The sequence below is a fragment of the Passer domesticus genome, chromosome 18 (assembly GCF_036417665.1).
Source record: "Passer domesticus isolate bPasDom1 chromosome 18, bPasDom1.hap1, whole genome shotgun sequence".
NCBI classification, from domain to species: domain Eukaryota; kingdom Metazoa; phylum Chordata; class Aves; order Passeriformes; family Passeridae; genus Passer; species Passer domesticus.
In genome coordinates this window covers 8798240-8816935 of record NC_087491.1, presented here as the reverse complement: position 1 = coordinate 8816935, position 18696 = coordinate 8798240, and the positions used below count along the sequence as shown (strand labels likewise).

Here is an 18696-nt window from a genome sequence, read left to right as displayed (position 1 = left end):
CCTTGTTTTATTGAGTAAGCAATATTAGGGAAGTTTACACTGGTATTGCAGTGCCTCTAGGAGATAGTGCTGGCTTGGTTCCTGAAATTCATTTTTTCTCTCTCGTGCAGAGATGTGAGCCCCCAGCATGGTGCACTGGAGTTGTGCAGACATGTTTAATCTCACTGAAGTGAATATCTGCTTTTCAGCATCTGAGCCCCGAGGATACAGTGCTAGTCAGAACAGTGAGAAATGAGGCTCCTGTGCGGAGCAGTTAGCTCATCTCGGGACATGCATGGAAAAGAGCTTACATCACACTCTCACCTGGACTGCTGCCCTTGATCTGTGGCACTTGCTAAAGAAGGAAGTAAAACCGAGCATGTTTAAGCAAATGCTTTCCATGTTTTCATCTTATTTCTTGTGCTCAGCTCGGATGAGTGTGGGCGGTGACTTTTGGGCAGGGTATAAGGTTCCTCCCAAGCCTACTAGAAAAGAGGGGTTATCTTTGCCATTCAGACTCAATGTGCAAAGCGTCTGTAATCAGAGGTCAAAAATAAAGATGACTATAATTAGTAATGTCCAAAGCAACTGGAAATTGTGTCAGGCAGATCTGAGCCAGCTTCTCTTTTTTTTTTTTTTTTTTTTTCCTTTTTCCATTGCCTAATGAATGAGAGCAGAGGTTACTCTCCAAGGATGAAAGAGAGTTGAGTTTTTCCCATTCAGAGCCGGTGCTGTGGGGCAGACAAGAAGCCAAGGCTCCATTTACAACCTTGTTTGTAGGCTGCTGAACCTATGGCCAGGTTGTGAGCAATAAGGCTTCTCCCTAAAGCATCTGAAATAATGCCTTTCTGCTTGGTGTCCTGCCGAGTGCCTGTGACGACATCCTGTCACCTTGGAGATGAATAAACAGCTTCAGCAACATTGGGTTATAATCTTTCAGCTCTGAGTTTCAAAGCTGACGGCCGCAGGACTGAAACCCAAGCCCAGCAAAGATTTTTCAGGAAGGACTTAAATGTGTTTGAGAAAATGAAAGGAGGGGAAAAGGAGTTGAAGCAGAGCTCAGTGATGAGGTTTTCAGCTTGGCCATGGCAGTGGTGTCAGTGAAACAGATGAGCCTTGGCTCCTGGGCTCCGGCAGCCCGGAGTGACTCAGGTGCTGCGCACGCACTTGTGCCTGCAGGGCTTTATTTTTAGATGTCTGAATCACTGTCATGACCATATCCTCCAAAAGCTGCTAGACAAGTGGGGATGCCCACGGACCCCATATTAAGTCATGTTTGGTGAGCAGGGAAATTCAGCAGATTCCCTCTCAGCCGTTGCAATTTCTGTGTTAGGAGCTGTTCGCTGAAGTAATGCAGATGCTATGCCTGGTAGCTGGATTATTTTTCTCATTTAAAACTAGATGTTTAGTTAACATCCTTGGTGGCTTTCATGGGTAGAATAGGGTGAGCAAGGACCACATTGTTCAGTTGGTTTTGGAGGCTACTTGAGTCTCTTGTTGTTCTAGTGCTGTTGGCACTGAGGGAGTTACGAGTCACATTACCAATGTTGTAATCCCATCAGTTCTCTGGGGCTTGCAGGGCTGTGCAAAATCAGTTCTTAGATGGGAAATTACCAGAGACTCGCCAGATGCTGCACAAAGGTTTGCTGGTGATTGCTGGTGTTTCTGCTTGGGGGTTGATATGGCACCAGTCTGCTGGAGCAGCTTTCGATAAACCACAGCAGAACTCCTGTCTGCTGCTTATCAATAAATTACAGTATCTGGTTCAACAAGAAATCTCAAAGCCAGCTTTGGTGTGCTGCAGGAAACTGAACTTGGAGCAGTTTTACTTCCTTAAATCTCTCTTTATTTGATTTATTTTAGCTTTTTGCCTTTTTATTTTCTTTTTCCCCCTGTAAATCACTTGAGTGCGGTTTTCAGCAGGTGAAGGATTCCTGGTTTATCTGCATACAAGGAGATTTCTCTATTCTGAAATACCAGGCAAAAAGACGAGCAGAGGGGAGTCTGGTCAGCTGCTCTGAACTTGCTACTTGATGATGTGCATCTTCCTTGCAACCTGAAGATTTGCTTCCAGATATGATACTGGAAGAAAGAAGAGCTGTACTGCTAATGTACCATAAAATTAATGTCGTTGACTAACGCAGTCCTTTTCAGTGCAGTTGGGAGACGTGGCTGAATTGATAAGTTACCCTCTCTGCCTTCCAATTCCCTTGCAAACACTGCGAGCTCTTTCCACGTGAGGTTGCTGCAGCTGGAGATCTCTCATTCATGGCTGCTTAGAAAGAAAAAAAAAATCAAAATAAAAATGTGCTCTCTGACAAATAAAAATGTTTTGCTTCCTCTGGAGGCCCCAGAGGGCGGCATAAAAATAATGAAGCCTGTGAGTCAGTGAGCATTGCCTGGCCAGCTGAGAGGGAACTGAGCCTCCCTTTTCCAGAGAAGTTTGTGTGCTGTCATTGCACATCATTAATGCTCACTGGTTTATGCTCATTCACTGTAATGTTGCCAGAAAAGAAAAAGGGCAGTCGGTCTTTCCGCTCCCAAAAGCTGGCTGCTTCCAAGGTGACGTGATATTAGAGGAAAAGTTTCTTTAGCACTCGAGAACGATTGTTTGATTCTCAGCTGCCCTTCCTCCATCGTTTTCCTCTAAAACCTGGCGGCTCTCCTAGCAATTGGATTCCCTGGAGAAGGACTTGGGAGCAGCTTACAAACAACTCCACCTAAGGTACAAAGGTTAGGGTGGGCAAACTTCCTGATTGACACCAGACCCTCCCTTTTTTTTTTCCTTTCCAGGTTCCCTACCAGGTCTTTTTTTTTGTTTCTGCTTTAATTCACTTGCTTCAGTCTCTGGGGATAATGGCAAAGTTGAGGAAAGCAAACTCACAGAGCTGGGAGTAGTAGGTCTGAGGCTTTTGAGCACCCATGATGCGGCAGTGATATGCTGATGCATTTAAAAGGGATATTTTAATTCTGTTCTGTCACTTTCTGTCTTTTCTGTACTCAGGATGCCAGTTCATCCTTTTGGGAACACACACCATTGCACAAGTGCTGCATATCAGCATTTTTAGGTTTCTAAACATCCTCAGGACTTCTGGAGAAAGAGGGTGTGAAAAGTAGCTGAAGGCTGCTTGCAGTGTAATGGGAGAGCTGGCAGCACACTGCAGGTGTGAAAGGGTGGAGAATTTATCTGGGGTCCTCCTCATCTGTTTCTTCAGCCCTCCTTGAAGCTTCGTGCTTTCTCTTCACCTTCATTGCTACGCTTTGGCAGGCTCAAACATTTTGTCACAAGACAGGATTATTAAAATTTATTTTTACAAGTGCCCCTGCAGTCGTTTTCTGTTGCCCACAGCTCACTGGTGAGCATCACACTGTGCCTCCTGTGCCAGCTCTTCTGCAGAGGAACTTGGCTGTTTCCTGCAAAGCTCAAAGGCTTGGATTTTCTGTCAGTCACTGATTTTAATATTTCCATTACAAGAGAGTCCAAAAGCTTTAGCCAGGGCACAGTCACCCACGTCTGTGAGCTTACAGATACGTAAAATGTACAGCCCTTGCCCTGAGGAAGATGTTGAGAATTCTAGTAATACCCATGTACAATCTGGGAAGACCTTTGCTTTGCAGAATGTTTCATGATTATCGTGGTAAGCTCTCGTGTGCCTGTCTGCCCTTCCTGAATCCCCTGTTTTCCTGTGTTTCTGAGAGCAGAATTGCATCTGGAGTAGCCCCAGAGCCTCTCGCTGGGTGCTGCATCGCAGCACAGACATCCTCAGCAGAAGGGTTGTTTTGAACTCTGCCTCGTTATTTTTGCCTTTTGCTTCAGAACCCTTAAAGTCCCTGTCAGCTAGGGTTTAGCTGAAGCCTTGCAACTTGCCTTTTGTCTTCCCAAATGATGGAGCTGAGCCCAAGGGAACAAATGCCATTTTAATGGGCATCGTTGTGTAACTCATTACATAAGTCACTGCTGCCTTCAAAGGACTCGTGGCAAAAGTGGCAGGAGCAGTTGATTAAAAATGTGCACAATAGCTTCATTATGACATGGGGAGAGATGTCCGCTGTTATTTTTAATCTGATAGCTTTTAAATATGTGCATCCAGCAGAGACCTAAATGGCCTTTGAAAAGGGAACCATTTGTGGAATAAGATTTTTAGACTCCACTTTATTCTTTCTAACAAGCTGCAAGAGTCAGGACAAGCTGGAAAATGAACTATAACCCTTTTTGAAGGTTGTGTCCCCTCTAAAGCTGCAGGGTTTTGGTGACTGAACACACAGAGAGTGAGGGAAGATGGAGGGTTTAGTTTTTCAGGTGAAGGAAAGAAAAGGTACCTGTATTCTAAAGTTTGTGAGGTTTTAATTAAAAATAAGTCTATTTTCAATTAGTTTTATATGATCCAAGCATTAGACAGGCTGAGCTGGAACCTCCCTGCCATGGAATAGTAGTGACAAAAACAGGACCAGGAGGTGCAGAAGCAGGCAGGGCATTATTTCCCATTTCTGAAGGCTCCCCTGTGCTGGGTACAGGAGGCTGGTGAGTGGGACCCAGCAGATGGAAACTCTGCTGTGACTGAGCTGTGTAAAAGGCTGAACTTTCACTTTGACATTAAAACAGATACTTTGCTACTGGCTTAGCTTGGTGGAATTCACCAGCTTGTGTGTGTTTTGACATATTCTGGCCTTCATTTGAACCCAACTGGAGAGTAACCATTTGACTGTGGCAGAGGTGGATGTTGGGCTTTGACTTGCAGGCTTTCTCCTAAGCAGCCTTAGTTTCTTCTCCCACAGGCACATGAGCTGATTTATCTGCCTTCCCTTTCAATCCACTGTTGTTCTAAACCTGCAGCTCTTTCCTCACCAGATTTGGCTCTCTGTTGGCAAACTGGCAGCAGCAATTGCTGGAGCTTGGGCAGCTGGTGGGGAATCAGGTTGCTCTTGGCTGGCCGTGGTCTCCTTAGCCATGGCCTGCCTGGCCCGAGGGCTGCAGGGATGCTGAAAACCCCTCTGGCCACACCTGGAGCAGGGCTGGCTGGAGCAGGCGTGTCGGGGGAGCTCTGTGTGGTGTGTGTGTGGTCAGAGCCCAGACACGTGCCGGGGCAGACGAGCCTGGGAGCTGAGCAGGGCCCTGACTCAACAGCTGGAGCACGTTCAAGCACGGCCTCGCTGGGATTAGCTATGAAACCAGTGACGTCGTGAAGCTTCCAGTCAGAAATCAAGAAGCTCAGATCCATAATAAAGTCATTTTGAAGGGCTTTTTTTTTTCCAGTTGTGTGCAGCAGCAGAGAGCATCCAGACAGATGAAATATGAGGGGATGGAAAGTCAGCGGTTCCTTTGAGACAGGAACACTTTGATACAATTTTTTTCTTTCCCCCTTCCAGTTGAAATCACTTCATTGAGTTTATTACCCTGACTTTTCCCATTCATCTCACAAATATTTGGACACTTCATAGAAGTAAGTGTGGGGTACCCTCCTCCTGCACACCAGAGGGGAGAACGCCAGTGCTGAGACTCCAGCTAAACACTGCTGGCTATTCATCAACGAGAGGAGAGGGTAATATGATAGAATAATTTCCAGTGGGCAAACTCCCAAGCTAAGAACAATCTCAATGCTGCATTAAGGGGTTTGGTTACTGTAGATAGGCAGAAAGGAGCACAGGGACAGAAGTGGTTTGAGCCCTGGCGTGGCTCTGTTTTCTGCCTCTGTGTATGTTATCAAATTATTTAATCTGTAAAGGCATGCTGTGCTATTTGAACTTTTTAACTGGACAGACCCACAGGACGTGTAAGCTATTTCAATTAGGATATAGTATAGAAAAAGTTACATTTTCAAAGCAGACCAGTGCTGTGGTAACCAGTGTAGGAAATCTTGCTCAGCTGTGCTCTTTGGAGGAGAGTTTCAGGCTTCATCTGTAAAAGCTTAGGTCCCTTACACCTGTGAGCTGGAATCCCTTCCTGCTCAAGTGTCACTTCTCTTTTATACCACTTCATCCAGATTCATTACAAAGCAAATTCTGTTTATAATGCTTGAATGATGTATCAGCTTGCAAACTGTAAAGCCCAGTGTGCCGAATAATTCTGTTGGCATTCACTGGACATAATCACAGGAGCTCCACAGCTTGATCCCTGAACAGGGGGAGAGGCCGAGGGCCTGCAGAGTGATGGAGATGCTGTACCAGAGCCACTGACTCACCCTCTGCTCTGTTTAGACAAGTTGCTTCACCTCTGTGCCTGCTTCCCATCTGCAGAGGGAGGTTAAGGCCTGACTGTTTAAGGATGAGAACGATGTGTTTGTAATGTGCTTGGAACAAGAAAAGCGCTATTTTAAGTGCTAAGTGTAATTGAGTGTGAGAGAATATTGGTTTGTGACTCATTTGTTTAACTGCAAATGCATCAGAAACTTGTGAGCAGATGAGAGCTGGAAAGTGCTTGGTGTAGACAGAAAGCCATGGCAGTAAAAAGCTGCATTAATTTGTGATCTTCAAAGCAGGTCTTAGCAGGGCTGTTCAAACAATAACGTTTATTATTTTTGCAAATGTCAGCTGGTTTACTTCAATACTATTTTAAGCAGTTCCTATTCTGCTCAAGCCACTTGCTTCTGTCCTTGCTCTGTGTGTCTATCTCCCCTCAGAGCATGGCACACAAATGATTTGGTGTTTGGTGTGACCAAAGGATAAAAAGAGCAAAGGAGCAGTGGTTGGCTGCTGGTGATGGTGAAGAGGATTTGCTGCCAGCACAAAAGGAATTTTCTCTGTTGGCATCTCCTTTTGGAGGTTCCTCACCACCCAGGCACAGTGACTTAGCCATTCACGTGCTTGCCCCATGAAGGTAGATAGAGATGTCTGGTGGCAAGGAGAAAAGGAAATGTTAATCTTTTGAAATCTTTCTCCCTTCCAAACATCTTGTCCGTGCAATGCAAAATTATCACTGTAGGTGACCAAGGGTTTTGTAGGCACTGAGTGTTTTCTTACTGAGACCAGCAGTTTGCATCTCACTGCCGCCTGTGGAGGAGCCAGACACAATTTGTTGCTGTCACCATTACTTCCCTGTAGATTAATTATTGTAATTGTTTGCCAGTTCTCGAAAAATTAATTCAGTGCCATGACTTTTCATGGCAAGCATGCATATGCCTGCAAATATGGAAATTCTCATATGGGGTATGGAATAAATACAAATTATTTTCTGCAGAGGAGCTCAAGAGTGTTATCACAGCAGCCAGGAACTCTCTTCAGTGGTGACCTTCAGCACCCTGTGGAGACAGAGAGGTTTTAAAGGTTTGGAGATCCTCTTGTGGATGTAAAGCACTGACGTAAATTGTTGCTAAGTTGGGGTGCCAGCTGCTGTAAGTGATTCTTCAGAGGCCAACTGATATGCCTGGATTTATCTGCAGTGGCCAAGGTTTTTAGTGCCTCCCTCCTCAGAGCACTAAACAGGACTTTAGGATACAAAGAAAACCTGGGAAAACATTTACTCCTGTAAGTGGAGAGCAGGTCTGCAGCCAGCCTAGATTAGGATCAGTGCTCACCAGCTTCCATTTGTAGGATGCCTGCAAAACCTTGGTCTGGAGGATATAGTATATATATCCTATACCTAACCAGAGTGCTGTCACTGTGCTCTGAGGGTCATTACATGCTACCAGGAAACCAGGTTTAAAGGGAGCCAGGTTCCTGTCTTTAGGCTGTGGTGAGGTGGTTTCTGAGTACTAGGAGCAGCTCTGCTCTGTGATATTTAGCTGCTGGGTGCTAGATTTGACTCAGCAGCCTTTGCTGTTTGCATGCTAACGAGGTGCTGCAGTGCTGCATGCATGGGGCCGTCCTCTGGACTCCTTACAGCCAGTGCAGTTAATGCTCAAATAATCTAAAAGAAAAATGAAACATACAGCAAAACTGTCTGCTTTTCTTCATAATGTAGTTAGAGACAAGTTGGGTAACTTCAGCTGAATTATCTGGGTCACTAGAGAGCAACTCAGACCTTCATTTATTAAAGTGCTCTTTGCTCAAAATACTTTCTAAATTGCTCTCTACAAGGCAGCTTAGTTTTATTTAGCTTCATGGTTAAACAGATAAAAATATATTTCAATGGTAAGTCTGCATATGGCATGATTGCAGACCTTTGAGACTTCTTCTTTTAGGTATTCAAAAAACAACAAAAATACAATTTTTAAAAGGACTGAGCTTTTCTGCAGTTCAGTTCCTTGAAGGATGCCCTGGTATCAAACGGGTTCCTCTGGTTTTTTTGGTACATTGGAAGTAAAATCCATTGCAGATGACAAGGGCTGGCATTTTTGTTCAGATTATCCATGGGGATAAACATTCAGAATTGTTGCTGCATCCTGGGAAGGGCATGAGCTGGGATTGTGTTCTCCATCCCTGAAGCAGCCAGGTCCCAGTACCAGGCAGAGCCCTGCCTGCACTGACCCACAGCCAAGGGCTCTGCTCTGCCAGAGGGCTGTGAACCAGTCCCTTCATCCCCTGGACTCATCTGCCAAAGAGGCACGATGATTGCCTCCTTTGTAAAGCACTTCAGGACCTTCTGGAGATAAGTGCTTTGAAGAGAGGTGTTTTCCTCTTCCCTTCAAGGCACAGAGCAGTAGCAGTCCCACTGTCCCTGTCTCTGCCTTGCAGTGTTCCTGCCTTCAAGGGAAGGCAGGAAATGATGGTGATATTGTGGCTGATGAAAGCAGGAAATTATGATGGTGTTGTGGTTTGAAACATAATATAGAGCAGCAGCTTACTAGTTTTCTTTATTGTGTTCCACTCAATAAATTTACGTGGTGCAAGTGTCTTCCAGATAATGCTGTAACACGTCCCTGGTTTCAACATATTTGCCCTAATCCAGTAATTCTTTTCTGTGTCTTTCTAGATTCTGAGCGTTCCCATCTCTCCTCGTTCACGATGAAGTTGAAGGGCAAGTTTCATTCACCAAAAATAAAGAGAACTCCCTCCAAGAAAGGAAAGCAAGCTGACCTGACAGTGAAAACACCAGAGAAGTCAGTGAACAAAGTAAGCAAAGGCCATGTTCTGTTATCCTGATGGTTTCTTGCTTTCTGGTACTCAGTTGATCATAATCTGGTGTGTGACTTTGTCCTCTGCATAATTCTGCAGCTGAGGGATCCTCAGGGTCACTTTATGGTTACCTATAACCAGCACTGTGTAATATTAAATCAAGACATGTTGATTGCAGTGCGTGATGAGACCTCCTTCCACAAGCATTTAAATCTCTCATCATGGAACGTGGTGTATGGCCTGACACATCCTCCCCACACGCACACCCTGTGGGTTGTGCTCACAGCTTCCAAAGAGCTGCCTGGTTTTGGGGTGTGATCCTTTTAAAAACCCCAGACCCAGGCGAGCACGTCCTTGAAGCTGGTCCAAAGATGTGCTCAATCTCTGGTGACAGCAGCAGGGAGAGTCACACAGAAGTGTTTGAGCAGCTGCTGATCCAGCACAACGTTCCTCAGACCAAATGTACTCCAGGTCCTCTAAGAAATGAGGTCACAAACTGATCTGTGTTATCTCCTCTCCTGTTGTGACCTGATTGTGTAGCTGGAGCCTTTCTCTGTGACAGCACTGTTGCAGTCAGTTTTCAAGTACAAATCAAAGCCAGGAGTTAAGAACAGTTGAGGTTGTTTAGGATAATTAAACATCATTCTCAGCTGTTAAACGTCTCATCCAGTGCTCAGTGCCAGACATGCAGAGTTTTTCAGATTATCTCTGCTGAGAGTTGTTGCAGAGTTACTGAGAGCAGCCAGCAAGATAAAGTTTTGTTAGGCTGTGTGGCTTGCTTAACACCCAAAGAAGCCTCTGCAGCTTTCCTCATCCTGTTTTGCCCCATCAGGTGGAAGATGATGAGGGTTTTTTCCCCAGGTTTAGGTTTTTTCCTCAGGAGGCTGTGGAAATGCTTTCTAGGGAGCCCAACACCTTGCATTGCTGAGTACTATTTAAAAATGAAACTAAACAAACTCCCAAAACAGCAGTGAGAATACTCCTTGAAGGCTTTTAATTCCAATGATGTTTCAGGATGGTATCTTTAGATAATTTAGTGGCCTTCCTTTAAATTGATGTTTGACCACATTAAACTCATGAGAAAATTAAGAGCCCTTTTCAAAATGTGGTCTATAGCAAATGCATATTAATAATAGATGAAGTTTTTGCTTTTCTATTTTTCCCCTAAAAACAGTGCAAGAGGATTTACTAATAAGCCATGCTGGACATTAAAATATTTTTTATGTAGAGATTGGGATTTTTTAAATTGGAAAACAAAACACTTGCAATATTTTTTATTACTGTACATGATTATTTAAGCTGCATTCATTTTTATACCGTGAAATATTGTTGATTTCTGGCTCATTCCTTACCTATTTTAATAGCTACTGCCCAACTAATCAATTGTAGTGAGCTCATTAGCTTTAGTGGAGGGAGTGAGGAAGAGAATGTGCCTGGATTGTCGCCAGGTTTTCTCACTGGAACATAGACATCAGTAGACAAATGGGACATCTTCTGTCAGAAGGCTCACTTGATAAACCAAATATCATCCTTTTCTCCCTCTTAAGTACTTAAGATGCTATTTTTGTGCTCTTGAAGTAGATAATCACTGTAGAGCAGAAATAGCAATACTAAAAATTAATGTAAAATCACGATGTGTAAGCTGAAGGATGTGCTCAGCTCATGCAAACATCATCATCTCCTGCTCCCCTTTATATCAGGATGGAGGCAACATTGGGGGTGTTCTTTTCAGAACCTCCTTTTGTCCCCTGAACCCTGTCTGTGATTCTTATCCTATTGTAGGAACAAGAGTGTCCTTCAGTGCTATATACAGACTTATGATAGGTTTTACACTGCCAAAATGTCAGGAAAAAAAGGATGATTCCAGCTTTTGTAATTGGGTGTATTCTGTACAGCTCACTGTGACCCTTTCTGGGTTAGCTGTGTCTCATACATGATGCATTTGCAATTTGATTATGAAGGGAAATTTTCTGAAATCATCCAAAAACATCTATATGTGTCAGGCAGGGAGTGGAGAGGAGATGCTGTTTTGCCTGAGTTGTAACTTTTTCCCATTTAATGCCCAAAAGAGAAATGGGTGGCTGCCCTATCCCTGGGAGTGTTCCAGGGCAGGTTGGACAGACTTGGGGCAGTCTGGTCTGGTGGAAGCTGTGGCAGGGGTGGAATGAGATGAGACTTAAGGTCCCTTCCAACCCAAACCATTCCATGGCTCTGTGCACACCCATGTATGATCCTTTGGACCTTGGAAGAGGATTCATTACAAAGTGCTCCTGGGGAATGTCACCTAAAGAACTAGCAGGGGAAAAAAAAAATTTAAAAAGAAAGAAAAGGGCTGTGTCCCAGACAGTGTCCGGTGGCTGGATTCACATCCCTTGGTGTGCTCAGCGGAAGGATTTGTGTTTCCAGTTGTCATTCTCAGCCCTGAACTCTGTCAGGCCCATCCCTTCTGTGCACCAGGAGAGTGTTTAAGCTATTAAGTCACAAGCCTTTCTACAGGAAACAGTTGTTGAATGAAACCCATAAACAGCCATGGGAGCAGGAACTGCAGTGCGCATTTTTTCACTTCTGTTTGAGAGCTTTGACTGCTGGACCATGGTTGTACTTACCCAGGGAATTTACAGACTCTCTGGTCCCTAAAATGTGTGATCATTCCATATGAAGTGCAAAACCTTGGAGGAGGCTGAGGCTCTCCATAGATTAATGGTTGGACTCAATGATCCTGGAGGTCATTTCCAACCTAAATGTTTTTAAGATTCTGTATCCTGGAATAAACTCTGCAGTGGTGAGGGCACATCCCTGCAGAATGGGAAATGTCATTTTTTATCCCAGTGAGTTGCCAGGCTGCTCCTGAGCAAGGCAGTTCAGGGCACTGTGGGCTGTAGATCAGAACTTGAGGTTCCTGGCAAGAAGTGTTGTCCAAAGGAGAAGCAGCAGCAGATTTTGGGCACTGCCCAGACAAGATGGAAAATGACAGGGTGGTTTGCAGTTCTTGGATTGGGACTTAGACTTCTGAAGTTGGAGCTAGATGGAACTTGGGATTCTAACCCTTTTATGTAGCTGGCCCCAAATTACTAACCAGTGCTGCCTTTAAATTCTTCCTAAAACCTTTTGGGCTGCTGGCCTGATTTTGCAGAAAAGCAGCAGTTTAACAGCTGACAAGAATATGGGGAGCACACAATGCCCATAGGTCATTAATTCCTGAAGCTGAATTTACAGAGGAGATAATGGATGAAATCTGACTCTGCTAAGCTCTCTACTCCTTTTCTAGCAGTGTTCAGTAGTTAATTTAAATCTCACTTAGAAACTACTTGTGGCATTAAAAGTCCTCCAGGCATACTGTTGTAAGCTTCTAAAAAATATCCCTGTCCAGAATGCCATTGAGGTATCATGTATCACTCCTGAATTTCTTCCTTTTGTGTTTGTGGTGGCACAGAAATTAGTGACCACAACTCAGCTTTATTCCAGTGAATTGCTCCCTTTTGCAACATTGATTCACCAATGCCAAAACTTAGCTTTTGCAGTTGGTCCTCATGGAAATTGTGTGAGTTCTCTTGTTCCAGCAGCATCACAAAATGATTTGGGTTGGAGGCTCATCAGAGTGGAGTTTATTTGGGTGTTTTCATGTGTTTTACAAGGACATGTAGTAATTGGGCAAGGGGTGTTGCCTTTAAATTGACAGAGGGCAGGGGTTTAGGTTAGATATTAAGAATAAATTCTTCCCTGTGAGGGTGGTAGGGCCCTGGCAAAGGTTGCCCAGAGCAACTTTGGCTGCTCCATCCCTGGAGGTGTCCCAGGCCAGGTTGGATGGGGTTTGGACAGCCTGGGATAGTGAAAGGTGTTCCTGCCTATGGCAGGGGGTGGAGATGGGCTTTAAGGTCCTCCCTTCCAACCCAAACCATTCTGGGAAATGTTTTTTCTTTCACTGTCCCAGTTTAGGGTATGGGTTTCAAAGCAGTGTCCTTGATGTCATCAGTGGTGCTAATCTTAGCCTAAAACTGATCAAGATCAGCCTTCAGTTTGGAATGCAGGTAATTCTGAAGGCTAAAGTGGGGGTGTAATCTTGCACTGACTATTCCTTTGAAAGAGTAGTAATTAAATTTAAAAGTGTTTGTGGTAAAAGGAGGTTTTTCCACTCCTCCTGGAGCACACCTCAGTGTCACCAAACTTTGGGTTTGTTAAAGGAACCCTACCCTTAAAAATACTGAAGTTTTAACAAATCTCTCCTTTTCTTCCCTCCTCTTCAGAATGTATCATGGCTAGAGGAGAAGGAGAAGGAGGTTGTCAGTGCATTGCGCTACTTTAAGACTATTGTGGACAAAATGGCAATTGATAACAAAGTACTGGAGATGCTGCCAGGCTCAGCAAGTAAAGTGCTGGAAGCCATCCTGCCCTTGGTGCAAACTGACCCACGCATCCAGCAGAGGTGAGTTTCCTTCTTGGATTTTGGGACCATGACAGACCAGCAGGCTCCTGCTTTATCTGAGGAACCACATCACAGGAGAAGCTGGTTAAGTGATTCCTGGTTTTACTAATTACGTGGTGGTTTTCAGACATCATTTAAAAGCAGATTCCCTGCTGTGAAGAAGCTCATGCCATGGAAAGATAAAGCAAATCAGGCTGCTTTCAGAGTGGAGGAAGGGATGGTTCTTAGCATAAACTTGGAAATTTATTGTTTTCCAGAGGGAGATTCTCTTCAGATGCTATTCCCGTTTCTGCAGTCCATGGTGGTATCCTAAAAGCTAACAAATCCAATAGCTTCACCTGAAAAAAGAGTTTATCTTCAGAGTAATCCTTTTTTGTGCTCTGTTTATCCACCCTGATATTACAGAAGTCTGAGCCTGCACTCTTAACTGCTTTTTTTGGATTTTGCTGGATCAGATACAGAAGTAAATAGATGTACTTCAGCAGATTAACCAGTCCAAGTTCATTCCTGCCTCACTCAACAGATTATTGTTTTATGTTTTAACAGATTATGCGTATTACATTTTTACCAGTTAGGCAGTGGGTTTGAAGCCAGGAAAGAAGCAGAAATTTGCCAAAGCCAAGCTCAGCATGGTTTATAAGAATTCGTGGTGTTGCCAAGCCACAGAGATATTGTTGGTGTTCATCGCATGGATGCTGGAGCAATTGATTTACAGAAAACAAACAAACATTGTTGAATAATACTGAAAGGGCAAAGTTAACACAGAGAAAAGCACAGAACTAAGCAGACAAATGCAGGTGTTTGGTTCCTGAAATCCTGCCAGTTTTGTGCTGTTCCTGTTTGTTTTCCCATTCAATATCTCCAATTTTTTTTTTTTTTTCTTTCGAGATGCTTATTTCAGTGCTGGCACAGGGAAGGTTTTTAATGTAGTTGGGGTAGCACTGGGTGCCAAATACTTTGCAAACAGAGATGCTCAGTGCTGAGGCCAGGGCTGTTCCTGGCAAAAGGATGGGTGAGTATCAGACCTGTGCCTGGGACAGGTGAGATCCACTTGAGGTTGGATCTGTTGAACCATAGTGAGCAAATCTGTTGGAATGGGAATGTCCTCTGCACAGTGGTAAATCTCTCTTTCTGGAATCACTATGCATTAAAGCACAGATCCCATGCACATGCCCTGCCTTGCTTAGCCTCCCAAAAAACCTAAAAGGGGCTCTGGCTTTCTCAAAAAGCCGTGTCCTTCTCTCCCCACCTGTGTACTTTAGTGGGAGGACACAAAGGGGTGACTCTGATGGCAAGAAAAGTGAGCAAGACTTGTGTCAGTGATGAAGAAAGCCCTACAATTTTTGTTGGACTTCTTTTTGCTTTAGGGGAAGCATTTGCATCAAGGAAAAGAGTAATTAAATCTTGCACAAAATGGGCTTTCAATTACTGCCTCTTTAGAAGGAAGCAGACTGAAGATTAATGGCAAAGAAATCAAAGCCTTAGAAAGAGATGAGGCAGGGCCCTGTTTAGGAAATATCTTCTACCAGGCTAATTTCATTTGAAATAAGAACAAATGGCAAGCAACAAACCTTAAAAAAAACCCAAACAACAACCAAACAATCAAGTCCTTGCCATTGTTTGTTGAAACTTGACAGTAGTTCTTTCCCCAGTCCTGCAAACCTCATTCACCTAAATAAACTCATTGGAGCTCGTGGGCTTGGTTCTTTTCTCACAGATAATGAAGTTACTGGAGTTAAGCCAGTGCAGAATGGATACCAGAGAGAAATGGGAAGATTTGGAACAACTTGTATCAGTAATGATTGCAAGATTACACCTTCTCTTATCTGTTTATGGTTTTGATGCAGTTTGAAATTGATTTAACGTGACAAAGAATTGCTGAAGCGTTGCCATCAGCAGTGCTGTTAACACACCTTGTTTAGTAATGAAGTCAGTGTTTTCAGAATGGCCAGGAAAATGCCTGGGAGCACTGTTGTTACAGTTAACTTTTATTTAAAGTTGTCATCCTTCCAAAACTCTTTTTTTTTCCCCTTCAGAACAATAGATTCAATTCTGTTTCTCATTAAAAACAAAACAAAGCAACACCCTTCCTCTTTCAAACCTGAAATTCATTCAGTTCAGTTTCTCTAAAGAAGTAATTTTAATTACATGTTTTCAGGCATTATAAACAGCAAGGCAGTGATTTGTAAAGGAATTAACAGAGTCAGCTCTCAGTGGTCCAGGATGGTTTTGGGGAGAGCTAATAAGGAAGAAGGATAATACTGAAATAATATAGCTTAAACTTAAATGTAGGGCTTGAATACTTATTTTTAACACTAAAGCATAGGATAGAGCTGTAAATTAAGATGGAAAGATTTTTTTTTTAGCATTGCTGTGTTAACCTGAATCCTAGATAATTCCTTTTGATACTTGGGAATGAGCTGTTGGTGGTTTGTACCTTCAAACTGTCTTCATTGGGTGCTAGAGAACGGGAGAGCAGCTGCCCTGGAGGAGCAGCCTGGGCTTTGTCACCTGCTCAACACAAATTCTGAGTGTCAGGGAGCAAAGCAGTGAAATGCACGGTGTGAAACTCACTCTCCTAACATTTGATAACATCTCCAAAATTTCTTTTTGTTCTTTTTTTTTTTCCCTCAACTGCTCTCTCTCCTGCTGTGCAGTTCTGCCATCTCATCCTGCTACAGCAGAGTGTACCAGAGCCTGGCCAACCTCATCCGCTGGTCTGACCAGGTGATGCTGGAGGGGGTGAATTCAGAGGACAAGGAGATGGTGACAACAGTGAAGGATGTCATAAAAGCTGTTCTGGATGGAGTCAAGGTACGTGAGACATTGTAAATTTTATTATAAAGAGCATATAATAATGTGTTTTAGAAGAGGTCCAGGTAAACTAGACCTCTTGTAGTGTAAGCTAGACCTCTTCTAGTTAATTTATTCTAGGTTTTTAAGTGCAGGTAAAATATGAAGATCCTATTTCTGCTTTCAGTAAACTACCCCTTAAATCAACTGTTCCATAAGTTAAATGTTCCTCTTTGGAGTGCTGGTTAAAGACTAGCACAGTTTGGCTCTGAATGTGAACTTCTGGCATGCTCACCCTGGCATTTGGATGAATTGGAAGAAGAAATGGATCTTTCTTCAGTATTGCATTAAAATTTCAGCAAGTCATTCCCAGTCTCCCATGCAGATTACAAGACGTGGTTTGCACATTTTCTGTCTCAGCAAAATGAAATGAAAATGCTCCCTGTCAATGCCCACAGAGAATGAAAGACTCCAGCTCCATCTTCTAAGAGAAATTTCAAGGGATTTGTCAGTGATACATCACCACTCTAAGCAGCTGGATTAGGGTGTGGAACAGGTGATGATCTAAACTCAGTTTTCTGGAGATTAGTTTTACATTGCTAATGGAAACGTTTAACAGGAACCTTTGTATCCATTGTCAGACCTGCTTGTAGCATTCCCTCCCTGTTCCACCCTGGAAAAGCTGCGAGCTTTCCTCCTTCCTTCTGGGAAGGTTCTTGTGCCCATTATTTCTGTGTCCCAGGCTGTCTCTGGGCTGATCTCTCACCTGCCCCAGCACTGTTGGTAAAAGTTTGGTTGATCTAGGCTTAGGGCACCAGTGGACAGACTGTTTTATCTCCTGGGAATTTCATTTTGGAAACTGTAGAGGAAGTTAAATCTCTTTGAAGAGCAAGGCTGGATTTAAAGGGGAATGTTTAAATCAACTACACAAGGAATGTTGGGATAGAATTTAAGAACTGCAGCAGGTGCTTCACCTGGAGTTATGAATCAGGAACCTTTCACTGTACTCAGAGTCAGTTTTATTAAGTGGAGCCAAATGTAAAAATGAAGTGGATCTCCCAGGCTTTGACTGTCACATTTTCAGGCCTCTTGGTTTGGTGTCTGCATCATCTGGATATCTCTTTAATGTTACTCAAACACAGATACTAAAATCTGCTATTACTTTATGAGCCTTTTAAATAAATATCTTCGAAACAAATCATTTCTAGCACCTAAAGAAGATGGATTTTCTAGGATTATTTTGCACAATATGCTCTTTAACTTTAAGCTACACATTTTAAAAGTAAATCTGGTCTTAAATTTGCACAGCAGGAGAGAGGAAAAGAGTTTAGCCTAAAATCTCAGCTGCTGTTAGTCTGGAATTCAGCAGCAATTTGGAGAATGTGAAAATCTGTGCTGTAATTCCCCAGAAATGGTGAGTTATCACTGACTGAATCTGCCCAGTCCCAGGGAGAGACGTGTTATCCCCAGATCTGGAACAGAGCTGTGTGGTCTCATTGCAGGAGACTTGGACACACAACTTGGGAGTTGTTCTTTAACTTCAAGCAATTTTTAAACCCTGGGTACCTGTTGCCTTTCAGCCAGAGCTGTGTCCTCTGCAGATGGGGAGATTGAAAAGGTCTTGGATGTCTGTTGATGAGCCAGCCCAGACTGGGAGCAGCATGGACATGTCCATGCAGTGCTGAGCCTGAGCCCTGCTCAGCACCACGGCTATATCAGTCTCTGCTTTGTTTTTAGACTGAGTTATTTTGGCCTTCCAGTTGGAGCAGGCTCATGTCTGGTCAGCCTTAGAGCAGATGTGTGGCTGTCTGGGGAGGTGGGAGAGTATTTGCCCATCAAGAGGTCAGCATTTGGAAGCAGCATGCTTTCACCTCCTGCACAGCCAAGGAACAGGGTTTATTTTAGAGAGGCCAAGCCACATTTGGTGGAAGCAGAACTGAGAAGATGGGCACTTCTCTCCACAGCAGAGCCTGTTTTGTTTTTCTGGCAGATCACACAAGATCCACTTCCACATTTCAATGCTTACTTCTTTATTTTCAGAATTAAACACAAAGGAGACACTTGTTCACCTCTGTTACTTGATATTTTGATCTCAGGTTTTAGGGCTTTGCTAGGCAGGAAAAAAAAAATCCTTGCTTTGATTATATAACTTCTCAAAAATCCATGTCATTGTGGAATTTTCAGCTTGCTGAAGTAGCATAGTTTGGAGAGAGGCTTTAATTATCTCTAATTACTGCTGCAGGAATCTCCTTACTGATAAGGAGTAGCATAATGTGCATCTGGCTCAGTTGTGTGCACATTACCTCTGTGTGTATGTTAATGATTTTGGCTTGATTTCCAAATGCTAGTTCTCATCTGGGGATAGCAGAGGAGAAACATTGAGGGCCTGGTGATGTTTGTCGAAGTTGGAAGGGAAAGTGATCCTCTCAGTCATTGCAGTCATCCCTTGGTGTCTCCACTGGAAGGTGCTTGGGTTTTTTTCCCCCAGTCCCAATGGTTTGAATAATTCT

The 18696-nt window shown here is 43.6% G+C and overlaps 1 protein-coding gene across 7 annotated transcripts in view; it reads left to right on the top strand.

The window, feature by feature from the left end:
* RAPGEF1 (Rap guanine nucleotide exchange factor 1) overlaps positions 1–18696 on the top strand; it is an 84233-nt gene that overhangs the window by 22722 nt on the left and 42815 nt on the right. For all 7 annotated transcript variants that reach the window (XM_064394084.1, XM_064394081.1, XM_064394080.1 and 4 more), the window contains exons 2-4: positions 8828–8967; positions 13215–13393; positions 16051–16207. In XM_064394084.1, coding sequence (XP_064250154.1) covers positions 8828–8967; positions 13215–13393; positions 16051–16207 — 476 coding nt within the window. The remainder of the gene's footprint in view (positions 1–8827; positions 8968–13214; positions 13394–16050; positions 16208–18696) is intronic.